Source organism: Diplotaxodon limnothrissa, linkage group LG16, assembly GCF_057381915.1.
Source record: "Diplotaxodon limnothrissa isolate DT_005_m linkage group LG16, D_limnothrissa_male_GT1.1, whole genome shotgun sequence".
Lineage (NCBI taxonomy): Eukaryota > Metazoa > Chordata > Actinopteri > Cichliformes > Cichlidae > Diplotaxodon > Diplotaxodon limnothrissa.
In genome coordinates this window covers 4079515-4102351 of record NC_140611.1, presented here as the reverse complement: position 1 = coordinate 4102351, position 22837 = coordinate 4079515, and the positions used below count along the sequence as shown (strand labels likewise).

Below are 22837 nucleotides of genomic sequence, written 5' to 3'. Positions count from 1 at the left end.
ATAAGTAAAATCGTTTTGGGTTTTTTGTAAAAACATTGCTTTTATTTGTTTGTATAATTAATTGGGTTAAGACTTTTATACAAATTTTTAGCCACAAAATTGCGTGTTATCTGGCGAACATGTTTTGTCCTTTATCTAAAGAATCAGTAGCTTCTCACACACACGAGCCGTTTTTATTAATTTATTTGTTTAACTGTGAACTTGTGTCGCAGTTGGTCTTCCATACCGGGAAGCTCGTCACACCAGACTGTAACTTTCACTTTTGATTTGGAGCTGTTTGCCGCACAACAGGGGCACTTTGTTTTTTCTGACTTCGACAGAAAAGAGGCAGTGCAGCCACAGCTGGCTGATTTTTGGATCGTAGCTACTAAGTGAAGTTTTCATATCTGTTTCTTTTCTGTCAATCAGATCATGGCTGAGGTCTTCGGCAGTCGATCGCTAAATGATAAGGTGAGTAATAATCTGTTCGTCTGTTTGCTTGTTTTAGCCCGTCTAAGAAGAAACAAGTGCTCCACAGTTAACGATGTCTTTCTTTCTTGGCAGAAGGAAGGAGGCCTGGATAAAGACGGTGAACTAAAGGAGGCCAGGCGAGAGTTGGAGGAATGGAAGGTAGGCCGGAACTAATGCTGAACTACATTTTCCATTTTCAGGTGTGAAGTCGCGCAGCGTTTTAGTTCAATAGTAAAATAAGTTCACGACCGTCAGAATAAATTTATGAGAAAACGCAGAAAGCTGACAACTGCTCAGCCGGAAATGTCTTCATCCTCCGTTTATAGAAGAAGGTGGTTTGTTTACTGAGTACTGTGAGTGATCTGAGTGATTTAAATAGTAATTACAGTTCTCAGATCTCTTATTTAAGTCGAGATGCAATCCTGCATCGTGAATGCAAGTCCGGAACTAAGTATGTTCTACAAATAAACGTACTAGACTGAAAAGCCTGAGAGAATCTATCTAAATGCCCATATTATAATAGATGTCATTATTTCCATTGATATACATTTATTAGCATTGAGACATCATTGGATACATTTTATTTACGCATTTGAGCTTAAAGTTAAATGGTTACTTATATTTGGTTGCACAGAAGATGCAGTTTGCAGTAAACAGGGAGAAACCATAAAGCAGCTCATTTCAGCAAGTGAAAGTCAGACGGAATGGGCTCAGGCAACATTCCATAGGGTGTAGCTGTAGGTCTATATTTGCTCAACTAAAAACTATTTTGATGGCTCACACTTTAGCAAACGAGGCGCAGGTGAAGTGAGCACAACCAAAAATGAATAAACAGTCTTTTTGTCTTTTGTTTGGGGGAAAGATTGGTCATAGTTTGTGAAGGGCAGAACCATTATCTTGTGAAACCTACACAATTGCAATGATCAGTACAGATCTTGATTAGTGATTGCTCAGGAACCTGTTTATATAGAAATAAATAAAGGTACATAAGGTTAATGTCAACTAAAATACAGGCATACAACACCAGGGGGATGCAGCACGAATACTGAGTTTCATCAGTGAGTCAAGTGCACAACATTGTTTAGGATTTCTCTTTTAAATTTATATCAAATTGATATAAATGCTTCAGTTCTTCCATTTTTTCCTCGCCTTGTAATCGGAAGGTTGCCGGTTCGAGCCCTGGCTTGGACAGTCTCGGTCGTTGTGTCCTTGGCCAAGACACTTCACCCATTGCCTACTGGTGGTGGTCAGAGGGCCCGGTGGCGCCAGTGTCCGGCAGCCTCGCCTCTGTCAGTGCGCCCCAGGGTGGCTGTAGTTACAATGTAGCTTACCATCACCAGTGTGTGAATGTGTGCGTGAATGGGTGGATGACTGGATATGTAAAGCGCTTTGGGGTCCTTAGGGACTAGTAAAGCGCTATACAAATACAGGCCATTTACCATTTACCATAAAGACAAAAACTAAGTAAAGCTTTGTTTCTCTTCCAGTTCTGTACTTTTCTTACTTATCAGCAGTGGTATTATATCATTCAGAATGACTTGAGTATATTTGGCCATGTTTAAATATCTGTCAGTGAGAGAATAATTTTATTTGAGCAGCTTGTAGTCTCTTTGTAGACTGCCCACAGCTCCAGTTGTATTCTCTCTGAACACCACCTATTGCTCTTAAAGGCTAGATTCGAAAAAGCGGATGATGTGAAAGCCAGGCTGATACTGGAAAAGCTGACGGAAGATGATGCCAAGACAAATGCACAGCAGGAGATGAACGCTTGTGTCAAAAACCAACAGAAGACCCAGGATGAATTTAATGAAAGCATGAGAACAGTTCAGGTACACTTATTGTCATCTGTGTAACATCTACACTACACTCAGAGAAACTGAGAGTACATAACTCTCACCAAATATTCCACTTTATTCTTTTCCATAGGATGAAATCCAGAAGCTGACTAGATACAATCAAGATTTGCTGGAGAAACTGAAGAGATGTCAGGATGAACTGGAGGCTAAGAAGACAGAGTCCCGCAAGTTAAAGCAGAAATTCAAGGTAAAAACCAGGAACACTTTCAGATCTGTCCATCTGCTCACATTTTTACGTACACTAATCACAGGCATTAATGTGATGGTAATTATGGGATTTCCACACATTATAAATACATCACCAAACATATCCAGATGTCTCTTAGCAAGTTGCATGTTGATGAGTTATTTTGAGATGGCAGCAAATTTACACTGTTATACAGGCTGTAGACTGTTACATTGTATCAAAGTGTCATATCTTCAGTGTTGTCCCATGAAACTATATTACAAAATATTTACATAAATGTGAGGGGTGTACTCACTTTTGTGAGATACTGCATAGACGTACAGGCTCGTATATATTCTTTTGAGTGTGTGTGGATTCAATTCAAACTTGTGCATCCAATCCCTGTTTTTAAAATTCCTTCAAGAGCTATGCTCTACAGTCATTCCACCCTGTGAAAGGCAGTTCACGGCCCCAAATAAAACTGTGACATTCATGTTCCTGATCAGCGGACACAAACGCCTGACCACAGCTGTATACACATTGAAACAGATAACGGCCTGTAACTCTGTATTGTCCCATCTGTCCAGATCTACGCCCAGATCCCAGACACAGAGGTGAAATTTATTTCTCCGAATAAAGAGACAAGGGAAGAGGGTGACGAGGACAGTCAGCCAATCAGAGGAGTGTTTACCATCAGCCAGAGAGCTGCTGTGCTTCTGCAGGGAGGACAGGCTCTCATCACCTTTGAGGAGGAGAAAGGTAGACGTCATTTGACTTCAGTACTCTATATGGTTCATTCTTACTTATGTTAATGTTAATAAAACCAAAAATAAGGAGTCCTCATGGTTTTCCATGCTTTGCTGTGTAAGATATTTATACAATGACAGTTTGCACTGTCACTTGGAAAAAGACACATACAAGACAGTTAAATGCTCAAGTGAAAAAACAGCATTTCAATTTCAGATATTAAATATGAAATTATGATTTCTTATTTTTAATATCACCTGAAAAAAGCAATTTAAATGAAGACAGACAGACGCGTTTTTTGGAGGTGTGGTCGTAAACTTTGGATCAGCTGTAAAACAGCCTGTTTCACTTTAAGCGTTATTTTCAGTACATTTCATGCTCAAGAAAATGTTTTGTCTCACTCCCATGGCTTCTTGTGGCATGCTGTAGCTCTAATTGGAACCTTGTGAAGATCCAACCATGCAAATTATGATTTTTATGCCATTTTCCAAGTGGTCTTAAACGTTTGCCACACAAATGTTCATCTCTTTAGTTTAACGTACATCATGTCAGCATAAAAAGATCAGATCAAAAATCTCTGCAACAACAGCTATAATAAAATCAAACACTTGAGAGACAAGAATAAAGAGACAATGTCAGCCTATCATAGTGTGTCTATAGACAGATTATTCTGTGATCAACCTGCTTAGCATGTCAAAATGAACCCGATCATGACTCAGACCTTACAACATGGAGTTCTCAGTACAACTGCAAATGATACACATCTTTTTGTCATATTCTTGGTGTGCAGTGGCTCGCCAGATCCTGAAAATTGCCAAGTGCTCTGTGTCCTGTGAGAACAGCAGTTTGGACGTGAAGCCGAGAAGAATCACCATGGATCCTGCTGTGAAGTTTGAGGTAGATGCTGCAACAGTATCATCGGGTTTTTTATGCTTCAGTTAGAAAATGAAGCCTCATGTTTCAAAATGAAAAAGCAACTAGAGCCTTATTTTTTATGTTGACTGTGTCTCTAGTTTCCTGTCTATAGTTTGTACAGTTGTAACACTGTCAGGTCATTCAAATCTGTCCACAGAGTAGGAGTGAGACAGTACACCTCTCCAGGGTTACTTATTGCTGTGATGACACACAGAGAATACTTTCCTAAAAATACTTCTTAACTAAAGCCAAAAAACAATACAGAACTAGATCCATCCTGAGTCATTCCCATGGAAAATATGGCCTTCTGTGCGTGTGTGTGTGTGTGTGTGTGTGTGTGTGTGTGTGTGTGTGTGTGTGTGTGTGTGTGTGCGCGGCAGGGTCAGAATTAACAAATTAAAACAGGAAGTAACTAAACAAGGAACACAGGAACGTAAACTTGACACGGAGAACACAAAAGAGCAGGAAAAATGACCTCCTGGGACAAACAACAACTAGAACTACAACCTAATATCCAGAAAATGGAAAATGAAGCTGGAATATGAAAACCTAAGTGACAACATAAAGAACATACTATACAGTAAATATAATAATTAATAAAACAAAAATAATAAACTCAAAGCATGAGGTCAGCAAACAGATATATAGGACCGCTTTCTTCCACTTATAATTTTTTTATATTTATATATATATATATAATTTTAAAATCCTCACAAACCCTTGAATAATCAGGCCCCAACTTATCTTAAAGACCTCATAGTACCATATACCAAAGTACATCACTTTGCTCTCAGTCTGCTGGTGTATTTGTAGTTCCTAGGACATTTAAAAGAAGAATGGGAGGCAGAGCCTTCAGCTCCCACTTTGGATTTGTGAGACAGACACTATCTCTACTTTTAAGATTAGGCTTAAAACTTTCCTTTTGGATAAAGCATATCGTTAGGGCTGGACCAGGTGACCCTGACTCCTACTTTAGTTATGCTGCAATAGGTGTAGACTGCTGGGGGACTATGTTACACTGAGTGTTGTTTTGTAATGATCAACACCCTGTAAACAGTGTGTGTTCACACCGATGTAGGTCCACCTTGACGTTTCCAGAAAGGAGCTGAAAGTTTCCAACGTCCCTGATGTCATGCCAGAAGAGAGAATGAAAGACCGACTGGAAATTAGTTTCTCCAGGCCCAGTAGAGGAGGAGGAGAGGTGGAGAAAGTGGAGTATGACAAGAACACTGGGACTGGGTGTGTCACATTTCTCCAACCTGGAGGTAAAACTCTATAAGATAATTGTGCGACATTACACATTATTCTTAGTTAGTTGTTCTAAGTTATTCTGTATCATTACAATAGTTGTAGCCAAGCTAAGTATGTTAATGCTCAAATGTATGTGCATTTGTGTGCAGTTACTGAGAGCCTTGTCCTGAGGGGAAGGTACGACGTCGAGCTGGACACTGAGGTAAAGGTGCAGGTTGGACCTATTTACGAATACCAGCTGCGCAGATTTCAGGTAAGTTACAGCACTGAGACTAAAAGCACTTTGTTAACTTAGTTAAAAGCACAATTTATCACTTGTACAAAATTTAACTGGACAGGCTGCCAGTCTGTTGCAGGACTGACACAGAGACACAGGCAACATTCATGCTCACATTTTAGACCGGGAGTCTCTTTGGAGTCACCAGTGCATGCCTTTGGACTGTTGGAGCACACAGGGGCCCACGCAGAGAGGCCCCACACTGGCAGTTTACCTTTAATTCCCAAGCTGACGCTTTCAAACCTCTTTATTTTTCAAAATACAAAATATAAAAAAAAAATGTATTTATGACTCAGAAAACTATACTTACCAAACCCCACATACCTTTAAAGGTCATGCTACTAATGGGAATCACTAACTCAATTAACAAAATAGCCATTGCTGCTGGATAATTCCTTTCTTTTACTTAGCCTAGTCGTCAGAATCCACAACATGTCATGAAACTAATTTCTTAAAATTTCACCAACAGAGACATATGGAGAAATTTTTCCTGTTTATTTTAATATTAACATTAACCAATAAAACCTCTACATTTAGGGAGGCTGTGTCTTTTTGCAATTATGTAAATGCATCCATGCAAGTTTAATGAAAGATAGTTATTTCACTTTAGCACTAAAAATGCTTAACTGGTATAAAACTTTGCATTCAGTTGCCTTCAGATTAAACAAGAATACTTCTAGAAAAAATAGTTATATTTTACTTCAAGCTATCTTAGTATTTGTTTTTTTGAGGATTTTTAAGTTGTATTGAGAGCTGATGGGGTGTTACGCACACCACAGGTGCGGCTACCAAGTTTAAATCTTAGTGACCGAGACATCAAGTCAAGGTCAGAGATCAAGTTTTCTGAAATGCCATAACTTGAGAACAGGGTGGCGTAGGATTTTGAAATTGATACTATGGGTGTGTCAACTATGACAGTGAGGACTAACACTGGCAGTTGCAAGTCTTCTTTAAATTTAAAAGCCTTTTTTTGTTACATAGTCATTGTGTATTATGACTTAAAACATTCATAATACATAATTATTATGGCTATAGTAAAATAATTATTCTCTGACAAAAATATGTAATTATTTCACAACTTGTAACAAACATATAATTATAGAAATATTATATTATAACATGTAAGTGTCAGTATTTGCATTTTTACATTTTTTTGCAATTACTAAGTCTGTAGAAAAACAGTGTTAGCGGGCTTTCTTATGTGTTCAAATACACACGCGCCTACATGACTAAGTCTTAACGACACCCCCCACCCCCACACACAAGTTGTTCTAAAACTTGTGTGTGTTGTTGTAAAAGTTGTTAAAAGTTTGCAGAGCAACAATAAAGCAAATTTTTATGATTTATTTCAGACCTTTTGCGGCTGTCCGAAGCGAACCATCCTCCTGGATGACATTCAGGACATGGTTGATGAGGAAGACCTCCAGGACCATCTGGAAATCCATTTTCAGAAGCCCAGCAACAGTGGTGGTGAAATAGAGAGCATCAAGTACATCGCTAAACCGAAAGTCCTGCAGGCCTTTCTCTGTGAGAGCACAGAGGAGAAGGACGACAGTCTGTGAACCACCATGAACTGTCCTCTAATACATATATGACATGTAAGACGAGCTCCACCTGTATTAAAGTATATTTCTAATCATTTCCAAATGTCTTGCTCAACCTGAAGTGATACATTGTAGAGATTTCATTTATTTGCTCTCCTGCTGGGTTAATCGGGACGATACTTTATCTCTGTGCATTTAATACATTTGATTACAATCTTCCATGTGGTAAAGTTGGGGGTGTTTGAGTTATGTTAAAAGATAAATCCAAGAAATTCTGAATATCACTTGAAAAAGAACCTGTGTGATATTTTATGCAGTCAGTCAGTAAAATTAATGACAACCTACACAAAGACAGTACTGTCTTTGTTCTTATAAGAACATGTAAACACTGGGATGGGTAGTAGGCTGATAGTAGGCTGAAAGCCTCACATCTCATTATCTAATCACTTATTTTAGTCAGAGAATTGTATTTCCTTTAGTTAATGTAACTAACTGTAAATCTGGGATGTCAGAAGACAAACGTGTAATGTGCTGGATGACATGATATTTTCTGTTGGTAAATTACCACTTGAGAGGTGAGAACTGCAGTTTTATTACAGCTATCTCTGAGCTAGTTGGCTTGCCCTTTTTAGCTCTATAAACCTGCAAAGGAAGCTTTCAGACACACCGTCATCCTGTGTAAAAAGAAAATCCTCGCAATTTGAACTAGTACCTCAACTGTCTTCTATGCTGTGCTTAATAAAGTTAATGAATCCTGAAAGAGTAACATGAGTTATATTTGTTATGTTGTGGCAGCTGCATTGGTAACCACAGTGTTAGCACTGCTGCCAGATTCACGTGTTGTTTTATTGTGGCTCCTGGCTGGGCAGCATGATCATTAGCACATTATTAGTTGTTGCCTCACACCACTGTTCCCTCTGTAAATGGTAAATGGACCGCTTCTCATATAGAGCTTTAACTGACCACTCAAAGTCATTCACCCATTCATACAAGAACGTCTTTCTAAGCTCTTTCCAACATTCATGCACATTTATATTCCAGTGGATGCTTTGGAAGCAACTTGGGGTTAGTATCTTGTCCATGGATATCTGACATGCAGACCAACCTTCTTATTAGTAGGCTTCTGTCTTCCTCCCACATTCCAAGATCGTGCATGGACTAGGTTCATTGTGAGTAAATGTTAATTTTATTCATATATCACATTTCATTACACATAAACTCATAAAACCTCGTGTAGGTCTACGATGACTCAAACAAAAGAAAACAGTAAACTGTGCAGAAAAACAGAATCAACTTTCTGGGAACCTTTCATAACATTTTTATGAGAAACTACTGTCCCCAAAGTTATATGGTCATATACTTTGAACCCAGAAACAGGGTAACTATGTGAGAATGCTGTTTGTTGATTACAGTTCAGCGTTTAACACGATAGTGCCCTGCAGACTGTTCACAAAGCTCAGGGATCTGGGAGTCAACAGCCGTCTGTGTGCATGGGTGTTGGACTTCCTCACTGGCAGAACTCAGGTGGTGAGGGTGGGTAGATGCGTCTCTAACAGCATCACCATCAACACAGGAGCACCACAGGGGTGTGTCCTCTCGCCACTGCTCTCCCCCCACTTCAGGACATTTACGCCAGGAGGTGCTGGACTAGAGCAGCGCAGATACTGAAGGACCCGTCCCATCCTGGCAACTAACTGCTCCAACTTCTGCAATCAGGCAGAAGGTTCCACACCATCCGGGCAAGGACAGAGAGGCTCAAGAGGAGCTTTTATCCTCAGGCCATCCGTGTGTTGAATCATGCCCCTCTCTTTTTTGCACAGTCGAGGAGTGTATCAGGTCCCATTACACTGCGTGTTATATCTGTATAACCATGCATGTGACAAATAAAGAACCTTGAATCTTGAAATATTTGGAAATTGACATACTTAGCCCTTGTCACCCAGTAACAGCTGGGACTGGCTCAAATAAGCCCAGGCTCTAGGAATATTTAGGGGTGGATTTCGAGCAACAGCTATACAGCTATGAAAGCCATTAGGAATCACGAGAATTTAACTTCTGATTGTTTACCAGAGGAGAGCAGTGGATGAGGTAGTGATCCACTAGAGAAGGAGTTGGTTAACGAAAAGGAAAATGGTTGGAATACAGTGAACAGTAGTAAGAAATGTTGGAGACATACAGCGGCTTGCAAAAGTATTCGCCCCCCTTGAACTTTTCCACATTTTGTCACATTACAGCCACAAACATAAATCAATTTTATTGGAATTCCACGTGAAAGACCAACACAAAGTGGTGCACACGTGAGAAGTGGAACGAAAATCAGACATGATTCAAAACATTTTTTACAAATACTTTTACTTTGTAGAACCAGCTTTTGCTGCAATTACAGCTGCCAGTCTTTTAGGGTCTGTCTCTACCAGCTTTGTACATCTACAGACTGAAATCTTTGCCCATTCTTCTTTGCAAAACAGCTCCAGCTCAGTCAGATTAGATGGACAGCGTTTGTGAACAGCAGTTTTCAGATCTTGCCACAGATTCTCGATTGGATTTAGACACCAGACAAGTCAAGGATAAAGATATTGATGTGCTGTGTTAGTTTTCTGCCACACATAGCGTTTTGCATTTTGGCCAAAAAGTTCCATGTTGGTCTCATCTGACCAGAGCAGCTTCTTCCACATGTTTGCTGTGTCCCCCACATGGCTTGTGGCAAACTGCAAACGGGACTTCTTATGGTTTTTTGTTAACAACGGCTTTCTTCTTGCCACTCTTCCATAAAGACCAACTTTGTGCAGTGCACGACTAATAGTTGTCCTATGGACAGATTCCCCCACCTGAGCTGTAGATCTCTGCAGCTCGTCCAGAGTCACCATGGGCCTCGTGGCTGCATTTCTGATCAGCGCTCTCCTTGTTCGGCCTGTGAGTTTAGGTGGACGGCCTTGTCTTGGTAGGTTTACAGTTGTGCCATACTCCTTCCATTTCTGAATGATTGCTTGAACAGTGCTCCGTGGGATGTTCAAGGCTTGGGAAATCTTTTTTTAGCCTAAGCCTGCTTTAAATGTCTCAATATCTTTATCCTTGACTTGTCTGGTGTCTAAATCCAATCAAGAATCTGTGGCAAGATCTGAAAACTGCTGTTCACAAACGCTGTGCATCTAATCTGACTGAGCTGGAGCTGTTTTGCAAAGAAGAATGAGCAAAGATTTCAGTCTGTAGATGTGCAAAGCTGGTAGAGACAGACCCTAAAAGACTGGCAGCTGGAATTGCAGCAAAAGGTGGTTCAACAAAGTATTGACTCAGGGGGCTGAACAATTACCACACCCCACTTTTCAGTTATTTATTTGTAAAAACTGTTTGGAATCATGTATGATTTTGGTTCCACTTCTCACGTGTACACCACTTTGTGTTGGTCTTTCACGTGGAATTCCAATAAAACTGATTCATGTTTGTGGCTGTAATGTGACAAAATGTGGAAAAGTTCAAGGGAGACGAATACTTTTGCAAGCCACTGTAAGTTGCAAAAGGTATCCTTAAATACAGATGGCACTGATAGTGATCAGAGTAGCGCTGCATCGAGGAAGCAGAATGAGGAATCCAAGGTAATAATTAAACTCTCTCAGGAAGGTGCTTGATTGAGGACAGAAATATGTTTTTGGAGTCATTTCTGGTGTACCAACAGCTGTTTCAGCTGAACAAGTCAAAGGAAATATAGTAGGATCCAAGGTTATCGAGGCACAGTGCTTAAAAACTCTGAGAGAAATGTGACAGTGTAGCTGTAATTTAAAAATTTATGGAGGAAAGGCTACCATCCAAACTTTTTTCATTAGTTATATGAATTAGGATGTTCAGCCTTATATTCCCCCTCCCTTGGTTTGCTTTAAATGCCAAAGATATGGGCATGTCACTGGAGGTGGACACGAGTATGGTAAATGTGAAAAAGAGCAAAGTTAAAGTGGTGCAATTGCGGAGGTGAGCATATCTCAGCTTTTCGTGGTTATGAGGCAAGTAAAAGGGCAGCAGAGATCCAGAGAGTAAAATCCATTGATGGCATGCAGAAGCAGAAAAGAAGCTTTGGTTATGAACAAAAATGATTTTGTGCTATTTATGGAGGCTGTAATAAACTGCACCACTCAAACAGACAAGAAAACTGAAAAAATCCAAATAATTGTGAAGACTACAGACCTGGGAATCACGGGTCTGTGTGGGAGACAGCTCAGGAAATGCTGAGTGGTAGAAATCCTAGCTCACAGCCAGGAGGAGGCAGTTCATTGTGGTCCTAAATATTCTGCAGTGGGATGCTTGAAGTCTTATTGCTAATGGGCAGGAACTAAAACAGTATCTCATCTGCAAAGAAAACCTTGTGTAATATGGAAACATGGATAAAAGCAGAGTGGTACTTTGTTTATAAATGAATATACAGCTATGAAGAATGATACAAAAGAAGGTGGTGGCCACATTTGTGTGAACTGGAATATGATATAGATTAGTCAGTGTAAATATAGAGCACAAGACAATCACAGTTAAGGTTTGGATGGAGGAAGATGAGGCAGTAATGATCAACTACTATAAATTATGTAAAAGGATCACTGGGGACATATTAAACACTATAGGTGTTTAATATGTAGGTGTAGGGTGTAGGTGTTCCCTACACATGGGTCTAGGGAAAATAATATGTTGTGGGGATTTTAATGCACTTTCTGGGGAAGCAGATGCACAGATGAAAATGATTCATGCACTGAGGATTCAAATCCTTTGAATTTGGCAGAAGCACTGGGATATCAGCGATACAGGAATTGATTTCTGCAACATTCAGATACATTTCGGTCACGGTCACAAAATAGTGAAATAACAATTACCCATCTCAGGATAGGTCATACAGGGCTTAATAAAACACTACAGCTAATAGGCAAGCACCCAATGGGATTGTGTGCCCACTGCAAAAAAATGGAATCTGCTCAGCATGTACTGTTAGTATGCTGGGCTTGTGTCCTGGACAGGAAGACGTTAATAGGAGGAGCTGAAGATTCATTCCACTGTAGAAACCCTGCTTGGAAAGGCACTGTCTCACATCTATGGCCAACTGTTGAAAGTTGTGATAAGAAAGGGTTCAATACTGCAGATTTTTTTTTTATTCCCAATATTCCAAGTTCCTGATTCACACTCCTGTCCAGGAGGGGGCGGTAATGCACCTCTAAGCTCATTTGAAACTAAAACGAAGAACCCCCCCCGAGGTCAAAGCCAGAAATGTTGTTAGAGTGAGTTGCCCGCGTTCATTTGGACAGTGTCTTCATGTTTTCAAAGGTCGACTGTTTTTCTACGATTTTGTGGAAGTATAAATAGGAACAAACTAACGCAGTCATCTGGTTTGGACTTGTTAAAATCCTGTAAGTTATGTTCTGCTCTTGTTAGCTTATCAGCAGATAGCGTTTCTTACTAAAATGTATCGGTTGTCATACCGCTGTGAGGATAAACCGTGTGAAACGTGCTATTACACTCACTAGAAGTTCCCAGATGTATCTAAAGCCGAAAGATTACAGTAGTTAACTGGTTTTACTTTAACTGGTTAGATTTGTTTACACATTCAATCCGCAGATTCGTCATATTTACCGATTGGTCGACTCTGTGTGCAAATCTGTCTCGGAGTTTGACAAGATTAAAGGACTCTCTCCATCTCCAGCTGGTGCAAATGCAGATTTCAATATTATCAATATTATCTGCTGACAACAATGAGATTATTTTAATTTATCAAACAGCTTCCGCTTGATGTCGTACCTCCGTGTTTCAAATCATGAGCTGACATTTTGCCCTCGACACACTCCTGAATAGCTCGACGATGTGTCGAGTTCACCTGCACACACCTGTTCGCTCCGTCAGCTGCTGGTTTAGGAAACACGCCCACGTTTGACATCGGGAGCTTTCTGCTCAGTATAACGAAACATCGCAAAGAATAAAACCATCTTTGTGAAGTAGCTGTAGTGGGATCAACCTTTTATCTATAAATAGCTAAAATAGCTTTTATTCTCCTAATCAAAATCCCGGTGCCTTGAACTCTTGCAGATTTCTTTTTAGTTTGTAAAATAATGCTAATGTTTGTTTCCCCATACATCACCTGGCATAAGTTGTTTTTCACATTACCATCGGCTATCCTAGGCTACCAACAGTGTGTTTCTCAAACCACGATTGCTTCTTAAGATGCTTACATCCAGCTATTTAAGCAGATCAGTGGCAGAGCTATGCTATTGACGTACATTGATACCAATCCAGTCAGTGGATTTCCATCCATCCGGGGCCAAGTCGTGGGGGCAGCAGTCCACTTAGCTATGCAAACATGCCTCATCTTTGATTAGGATTGCTGGACTTCAGAGTGGCTTATATGATTCATACATAACTTCCTTAATTCTGATTCAAAAAGAATAGATGAGATTTAAAAGGAGTGAAGCAGACTGAGCAGCGGATCAGTCAGGATGGTGTGGTAGTCGTACAGCGTTTCTTCTGTGATGAATGTGTTTGGAAATGTTTCCTGATGACACAGTCTTGGACTCTTACAGAGACTTCACTGGATACTGCAGATAATCAGAAGCACGCTAGGATGACCAGTGTAAGTTTGTCAAACAACAGTTTGTAATATTCTCATCTTATTCTGATGTTAATGCTCTGCAGTGATCACCATCACAGAGCACCACTGTAAACACTGAATAACGTGAAATATTTCTTTCTATTTTAAATTTATTGCATAGTTCTCACATTTATGTTTTAGATACAAACATTTGTAATATTATACGAAGATAACCCGAGTAAATACAAAATGTAATTGGGGTATTTTTTTCAACCTGCTGGATAGACGAGTATGTGAATGTGATAACCAGAGAACGAGGTGATATAGGGAGCTTCAGTTTGATGCCAGACCACCTCTGTTTGTTTTTGAATAAACTTAATAACTGGTTGGACTGTTTGCAATAAACGGCCATTAATGTTTGACATTCCTGTAGAGACACTTTGGAGAATTATTTTAACTTGGCAACTTTAGAGGGTATTTCAGTATGAATGGCCTGTTTAACACCACGCCACAGCATCTTCAGATTAAAGTCTGAACTTTGTCTAAGCACTTCAGTTTTTTTTATTTATTTTTATTCATTTATTAAAATGGGAATTTTTCACATCACTGTCCTGCTGCATAACCCAAGTGTGCTTGAGCTACAGGGTACAAACTTATGGCTGGACTTCAGGATTGTAGGATTTTCTGGTTGAGAGCAAAATTCATGTATCCATCAATTAACACTACCACCACGTTTGACTGTTGATATGTTTTTTTTTTCTGTTCTCTATATGTAATGAGACCTTCCAAAAGGTTACATTTCTGCCTTGGGACCCTCATGTCATTTTAGCCGAGTCTCTTTTTGTCATTGTTGAAACTCTGACCTGAGGCAGATGAAGCTTGCAGTTCCTGGATGAGTCATTGATCACTCCTGGAAAAACTTTGTTAGAATCCCAAAACCTTTGTATCACTTTCCAAACTGACAGATGACAAGATGAAGCTGTAAACCAGGGGTCTCAAACTCCAGTCCTCGACGGCCGGTGTCCTGCAACCTTTCCATGTGTCCCTGTTGCAACACACCTGAATGCAATTAGTAGGTCATTAGCAAGAGTATAGAACTGAAGTTGCTGAAGTGGCAACCTCTAACCCTACTCAAGTAAATGTAAGTGTTAAGGAAAATACACTTTTAACAGTACATTTATTGCACCATGTTCATTCACTCATGAACTGCTGTAACATGAATGAAATGGCTGAATTGCCACCTCAGCATGCAGTCAGGTTGCTTGCTAATGATCTACTAATTGTATTCAGGTGTGTTGCGTCAGGGACACATGGAAAAGTTGCAGGACACCGGAGCTCGAGGCCCCTGCTGTAAACCTTTGACCATGTAGACCAGGGGTGTCGAACTCCAGGCCTCGAGGGCCGGTGTCCTGCAGGTTTTAGATCTCACACTGGGTCAACACACCTGAATCAAATGATCAGTTCATTACCAGGCCTCTGGAGAACTTCAAGAGATATTGAGGAGGTCATTTAGCCATTTGAATCAGCTGTGTTGGATCAAGGACACATTTAAAACCTGCAGGACACCGGCCCTCGAGGCCTGGAGTTTGACACCTGTGATGTAGACCTTTGGTGGTGTTTCAGGTGTCTGAGTTCAGCAGCATTATTATTATTATTATTATTATTGTTATTATTAGTACCTGAGAGACTGCCATTTACAGTTGTACTGTTTGTTTGCATGTGCAGGTGCTTTGCAGCAGAAGCAGGTTGGTAAGTTACCTTCCAGGGCTCCATGTGTTGGTGTATCGTGTGGCTGGAGGCAGAGCCTTCTCTGCTGCTGATTCTTCAGGCTTAAATGAGCCCGCTTTGGCCACTTCTCACTCTGCTAAAGGTATGGCCTTATTTTAAGTTTATACATTTGAACATTAATTAACTACAACATGTTTTTCTAGTCAGTAATTTAATCTAACCCATCTTATGTATAGATTAGGTATTAGGTATAGACCTAATAACACAAAATAAATTGAGATATACGGAGGTTGACACAGAGTCGTTACCTCGGACTCTGATGAAGTGATATTGGCGTTGACCAAAATTTGTAATTTCTTATTTCTTTGTGTAAACTCAGTTTGTGTGCATGCTACTTTTCTTTGTTATGTTGTGCTTAAGGACTGCAGACACTACGGCCTGATGACATAATGGCGCCGTTCGGGCCCCAGGACCAGCGCTTCCCGCTGCCCGGTAATGTGGGCTTTGACTGCCAGCTGGAAGGATTGACAGAGCAACAGAAGAGCCTGACAGACAAAATGCTACCAGATGTGTTGTCTGCTCCATCCTGCTATCAGAAGCATGAGTGGCTTCTAGCCCAGTCTGTTAGAGAGCTCTCTGTAAGTCCAATGAGAACCTTATGAATGTTTTTAATAATCAAAACAAATATGGACCAAACTATGCTGTGTTATTACTACTAATGTTAATCTTGCTACAAATTTCACAAACACTGGTGCAATTAAATAAATGTCAGAGGAATTTTATGTTGAAGTATGTATAGATTATCAATGAATAATCATATGCAGGGATAGCTCAGTAGGTAGAGTGGTTGCCCCATGATTGGAAGGTCGGGGGTTTGATTCCCCTGAACGGCTACCCTGAGGTACCCCTACGTCCCTACACACTGCTCCTCGGTGGCTGCCCACTGCTTCACTGGCTGAATGGGTTAAATGCAGAGGAGTCATTTCCCTACGCGGACTAACACAAGCACGTACACATGTTTAAGATAAAATGATGTGTGACATTTTTTTATGCATTTTTAATCAGTCAAAAATGAACTTTTCATTGGAGTGTGGTGTGGACTTAGTGGTGCTAACAAGTGTAAAAAATGTAACGCTAGCCAATCGTGGGTGTGACATGATTCATGCAGCCAGACCTCCAGCATCCGTCTGAATATTTTAGAATGAAGAGACATTAAAACAGTGTATGCTGAAACTATATCCAGGTTTTGTATCGTTGGCGTTGTTGCTCATACGCTGAGAGTGGTGACATTCGCTTTTCTGACAGCTGTGTTTTTCTTTCTTAGAACAAGGGCAATCCTGCGTCCTCTGGCAAAGTCAGCACAGCTGAACAGTACTTTGACAACTCGAGAGTAGAGTGTGCCACACAGGCGTGTCCTGAACTCTTAAAGAAAGGTACATCGCTGTAACTGCATCCTTCATACATTTATTTTTCAGCCTTGCATAACTTTGAAATTGCTTGTATTTCTCATGAGAAGCGGTGTTCCTGTCTAATGCGAGTGTTTCCTAATTATAAACAGATTTCCAGTCAATGTTTCCTGAAGCTCCATCCTGTGGTATGATGGTTGTCACGGTTACCCAGAAGACGCAGAACGATATGGCGTCATGGTCTGCTGAGGTGGAAGATGAGAGAGAGCAGATGCTTGACAAGGTTAAATGCTAAGCTGAGCTGTTTTACATGTCTTACACTATAATAAGACATCACAGGGTTTCTCCCTACATTATCACAGCAAGTACTCAGAATAAATAAATGTAAGTGTTATTTTAGAAACCTTTTACAACAGCTAAGCACTGCAAATATTAGAGGTCTGTAAAAGAAACACTGATGATGAGCTGAAGAGTTTATTAGAAAAGCTGTCCACCTCTGGAGAACTACAGAAACTGCATTATATGAGATGTTACTAATGTTAAAAACAGTAGTAGCACATCCATGTAGTACATCCCATCTGTAGTGTGAAAAGAAGTGAAAATGAAACGGATAATAAATGCGTGAGTTTCATTGAGAAAGGGGAGGAGACACTTTATTATTTATTTTACAGTAATTAATGAAGTAATTAATGATTGTGGTGTCTGCTGTGTAGTTTGTTGCAGGTGCACGGGAGATCTGCTGTGCGCTGCAGCGAGAAGGATTCTGGGCAGACTTCATCGACCCATCGTCAGGCCTCGCTGTAAGTTATCTCTGACTCTGCCTGTCAACAACTGTTCAGTGTTTTTACGATATTTTATCACAATAACAACAAATGAAATGGCTGATTGGGTGTAGACATCACATGGCATCAAATGACAAAGTATAAATCTGAGAAATCTGTTAGAAGCTCATGTTACATGGAATTAACTCTGAATTAGCCACGATCAGCACAGTCAAGATGCAGGTAGCTGTCTGTGACAGATGCATTTAGATATGCAGTTACAGTGTGGCGCTTTTAGTGATTCCTTTAAATTCTTCTTTTTATCTTCAGGTATTTTGTCTTTGGTGCATACATTTAGATTTATTTGGAGTTTTCTGAAATAAGCACATGATCAAATGTAAACACGTCCATTGGAGGCTGCACCATGATTCTGGTTAGATATTTGGTCACCAGACAGAAGCTGATGTATTTGCTTTTCTGGCACAGGCGTGACTTTGTGCTTAACTTCACATGTTTCAGTAGGTTTGAAGACAGGACATCATAAAAGCTGTTTCTAAGTCCACAGCTAGCTTGGCAGGCCGCTGCCTTTCTGGATTGTTCCACAGTCATTCAGCTGCAGAATAACAAACCTTCAAAGTAACTGTCCCTGGGCTGGTATTTAAGGGTGATTCATTGTGGCAGTGCGCTGTGTGTATAACAAATGTACATTTCTGCAGAAGAAAACTGGTGAAAATTTCTTGGAAGCTGTAATGTTGGCAGGACAAACTTGTGCAGACAGCGGTGTGCAATTGCAACTCCCCATCCCCCACCCAACACACACACACACTATAGATAGAGACTATTGTTGCTTTTCAGGCGATGGTCTTGATCAGATAACTGTCTCATATTTGTGTGTCCCTTCTTATTTCTCAGTACTTTGGCCCGTACACCAACAACACACTGTATGAGACAGATGACCGATACCGTCACCTGGGCTTTCAGATTGAGGACCTGGGCTGCTGCAAAGTGATCCGACACTCGTTGTGGGGGACACATGCTTTTGTAGGGACAATATTCACCAGCGCACCACCTGATACTCCTACTATGAAGACGTTGCAGGATAGATGAACACAGGCTCTGGGATACCGAGTGTAATATGCCTCAACACTAACAGAGTGGTTAGTGGTTTTGACCATATCTGTAATCATATTAAAGCTTAAATAATGCTGACACCACAAAGCTTGTGAATGTTTTGTCTTTGAAATTAGTCATTTATAGAATGACCCATTCAATAAATGAATAACCCTTGTATTAATTACCTTGGCTGCCCTTTTAACCGCAGTTGTGTTAAACCATTTTTCTGCTGTACTTAGTAGAGTTTGAAGATATTGCGCTGCTGCACAAAGAGACAAGTTCTCAGAAGATAGTTTTCCGGTTTATCAGCCTCAATTTTTCTTAAGAAAAACACGAGCATCTTCAGTGAGAAGTGAACTCATTTTACAGTTAATGTTGAACTCCTTTCTAATCCTTGAAAATATTTTAGAATCATCACTGGACTGACTTGTTGATCCCACCATAAGATGAGCCGTCTTGTTTTTGTGGCAGGGACACGCTTTCACCTGAAGTGCTCACAATCTTGAAAAATGAAATTTAAGGATTAAAATGTGCTGAAATGTTGACATAAGTAAAGGTAGAAATAGTTTAACTGTAAACTCTAAGATGTTATGCAAATATTATGCAAAATGATTAGTATTTTTTAGATAAACATTGTTTTGTTTTCAAGATTGCAACAATGATGAGTAAAATAAACCAATTAACAAAATTAAATCGTTAAGATAGTATTTCATTATCTTTACCCTCTGAAATGTAGGTACTGAAATATCTACTTATTGCAACCAAGTACTGATGGCTAAATCAAGCTTGTATTGAAAAAAGCTTTATTACTCGAAGCTTTTCAACACAGCACTTTTTGGTGACATCTAGTGGCCGGTAATGAAGAGCAGCTTGAGTCTACAAAATGAATAGCTTTATCAGGATTGCCCACTCTACCGAGCTGACAGCTTCAGTTTAATATCACGTGACATGTCTGTGTGATACCGGACTTGGTGCCTTGTGAATGTTTTTGGGTGAAAATCTATGTTCTGTCTATTTGATTCATAAATAGTTTTAATGAATAAACTTCCCTTGTTTAAACATGTGCCATGCTGTGTTCCCCCTTTGCTTGTGACTTGATGTTTTGTATCAGTAGATAAAAAATAAATAAATAAATAAAAATAAAAATACATTGTATATAATATTTTACAACACGATCTTATACTAGGTTGGGAGCTGGGACTAATACCCCCGTGCTGTAGAGCCTCCCTGAACTGCCCCTCCACTGGCGGATCTAGAAAATTGTATTTAACCAGTGGACAGGCGCAATTATACAGGGTGGGCCATTTATACGGATACACCGTAATAACATGGGAATGGTTGGTGATATTAAAGTCCTGTTTGTGGCACATTAGTATATGTGAGGGGGCAAACTCCTCAAGATGGGTGGTGACCATGGTGGCCATTTAGAAGTCGGCCATCTTGGATACAACTTTTGTTTTTTCAATAGGAAGAGGGCCATGTGACACATCTAACTTATTGGTAATGTCACAAGAAAACAATGGTGTGCCCTTCTCCCCCGTCCCTCTTCTCAGCTGTTTCTCTTTCCCTCTTTCTTTCTCCCCTTCTTTCCCCCAGTCAAGTCTGTCCCATGTTCAGTAAGTGAAAATAAAATAAACAATAAAAGGTGAATCAAATGGAAAAAAAAAAAGAGAATAGTACCTGCCAAAAAGGATTGCTAGTCCCTTTCTAGATGTTTTCTTTACGTCTTTATGGTAAATATGAAATATGCTACAATAACGCAATTGATAGCATCAGAGCATAACTTTGGCAGATTTTTGGAAAGCATCACATTTTCAAGAACAATCTGGATCCGTTTTTATCTCTCTTGACAGTACTCATGCTGCAGATTAGCTACATATAAATATACATGATACAAATGACACAAGGGGCAAATGATTTTCAACTAACTTGAAAGGAGATTAAAAAAATGGATAACATGTGTTGCTCAGGTGCTGGGCAAACTGTTTCCCTGCTTAAAAGAAAAGAGAGAAAAAAAAAGAAAAGAAAACAATGGTGTGCTTGGTTTCAACGTAACTTTATTCTTTCATGAGTTATTTACAAGTTTCTCTTTGTTCACAGCCATTGACATGTCGAGGAGCGGATCGAAATTGTAACTGGGTCATTGCAGCAGATTTCAATGCAAGACACCCTACAAGACCACCCATCTCCCATGCTACAGTTAGCAAACTGCTTGCTAAGTTTCGTGAAACTGGTTCAGTGTTGGATTTGCCAAAATGTGGACGCAAGAAAACTGTCACTGATGAAGAAACATCAGTGGCTGTCCTAGCTTCATTCAGCAAGAGCCCACAGCGTAGCACTCGCCGCATGTCACTGGAGAGTGGCATTAGTCAAACATCCCTTCAGTAGATATTAGCTACTCACAAATGGCACCCTTACAAACTCCAGCTACTGCAGCATCTCAACGAGGATGACCCAGATCGGCCACAGAATTTGCAGAATGGGCAAAACAAAAATTGGAACAGGACCCTCAGTTCACGCAGAAGATTTTGTTCAGTGATGAGGCAAACTTTTATGTGAATGGTGAAGTTAACAAACAAAACCACCGCTATTGGTCTGACACTAACCCACACTGGATGGATGCCTCCAAGACTGTTGGAACAACAAAAGTGATGGTTTGGTGTGGTATATGGGGTACAATGATAGTGGGTCCATTCTTCATCAATGGAAACCTCAAGGCCACTGCATATTTGAAATTGCTACATGATGATGTGTTTCCCTCTTTATGCACTGAAGCTGGCACGTTCCCTGAGTTTTTCCAGCAAGATGGTTCACCACCACATTATGGGTGCCAGGTCCGAGCATTCCTAGACGAACAGTTTCTGGAAAGTGGATTGGTCGTCGTGGGCCAGTTGAATGGCCCCCAAGGTCTCCCGATCTGACCCCCTTAGACTTTTATCTTTGGGGTCATCTGAAGGCAATTGTCTATGGGGTGAAGATGCAAGATGTGCAGCACCTGAAACTACGGATACTGGATGCCTGTGCTGGCATTTCTCCTGCGGTGTTATTATCAGTGTGTGAAGAGTGGGAGAAGAGGGTTGCATTGACAATCCAACAGAATGGGCAGCACATTGAACACATTTTATAAATGGTCAGAAACTTGTAAATAACTCATGAAAGAATAAAGTTACATTGAAACCAAGCACACCATTGTTTTTCTTGTGACATTACCAATAAGTTAGATGTGTCACATGGTCCTCTTCTTATTGAAAAAACAAAGGTTGTATCCAAGATGGCCGACTTCTAAATGGCCACCATGGTCACCACCCATCTTGAGGAGTTTGCCCCCTCACATATACTAATGTGCCACAAACAGGACTTTAATATCACCAACCATTCCCATGTTATTGCGGTGTATCCATATAAATGCTTCTCCCTGTATATAATATACTATACCTTATATAATTATAACTATGTGGGTTTTAGACCTGGGCTTAGAATGGCATATGAACTTGTTTTTATTTATGAAGAAGCAGAACGTCCTCCCTCCCTCGCTGTATGTCATTATGTTGCACACTGGATCGCCTTCTCCACCCAAACACAACATAAATCCGGCCAACGATTCACTTCCTTATAAACCATTGAATCAGGTACTGGAGCTGTGACGTGCTAAATAAATCTTCGGACGTCATTGATCACTTGGGCGCTGTCTATTTTTTGACACATGAGCTGGAGCTTCAGCTTCACATCGCTACTTTGAGGTTTAATCATTGTGTGCGTGTGTTTTAGATATTGTGTTAGGGATTTTTAACTCTGGTCCTGCTGTCATCTGTAGAGTTTACTCAAGCTCAAAATGAAATATCCCATGTGAGTTTGAATTATTATTTTTCACAAGATTATTATTATTGTTGTCATTATTATTATTATTATTATTATTATTATTATTATTATTATTATTATTATCGTGAGCTGGTTTTAGCCCTGAAGCAAGCTAGACAGGGTCATCTGAACACGAGCGCGAGAGAGCGATGATGACGTCAACGACAGCCCGGGCAAGCCCAGCTGTGAGCGCGCGCGCGCGAGTGTGTGACAGT

At 40.2% G+C, this 22837-nt stretch overlaps 2 protein-coding genes across 3 annotated transcripts; both read left to right on the top strand.

Annotated features, from left to right (window-relative positions):
* The first annotated feature begins 268 nt into the window (after positions 1-268).
* nmi (N-myc (and STAT) interactor) lies at positions 269-7935 on the top strand. The gene is made up of 9 exons (XM_085374569.1): positions 269-450; positions 544-609; positions 2121-2279; positions 2377-2493; positions 3060-3231; positions 4010-4116; positions 5213-5399; positions 5535-5638; positions 7015-7935. Exons 1-9 carry the CDS (start codon positions 412-414, stop codon positions 7222-7224), a joined length of 1161 nt encoding a protein of 386 aa, XP_085230695.1. The 5' UTR covers positions 269-411; the 3' UTR covers positions 7225-7935.
* A 4483-nt stretch (positions 7936-12418) lies between these two features.
* Positions 12419-19839, top strand: mmadhcb (metabolism of cobalamin associated Db). 2 transcript variants are annotated; one of them, XM_085374347.1, is made up of 8 exons: positions 12419-12455; positions 13749-13798; positions 15482-15626; positions 15905-16122; positions 16809-16917; positions 17043-17173; positions 17604-17690; positions 18564-19839. In XM_085374347.1, exons 2-8 carry the CDS (start codon positions 13790-13792, stop codon positions 18756-18758), a joined length of 894 nt encoding a protein of 297 aa, XP_085230473.1. In that variant the 5' UTR covers positions 12419-12455; positions 13749-13789; the 3' UTR covers positions 18759-19839. The 2 variants fall into 2 exon arrangements, with proteins under 2 accessions (XP_085230473.1, XP_085230472.1); XM_085374346.1 differs by having other exon boundaries at positions 12440-12584.
* The last annotated feature ends 2998 nt before the right edge of the window (positions 19840-22837 follow it).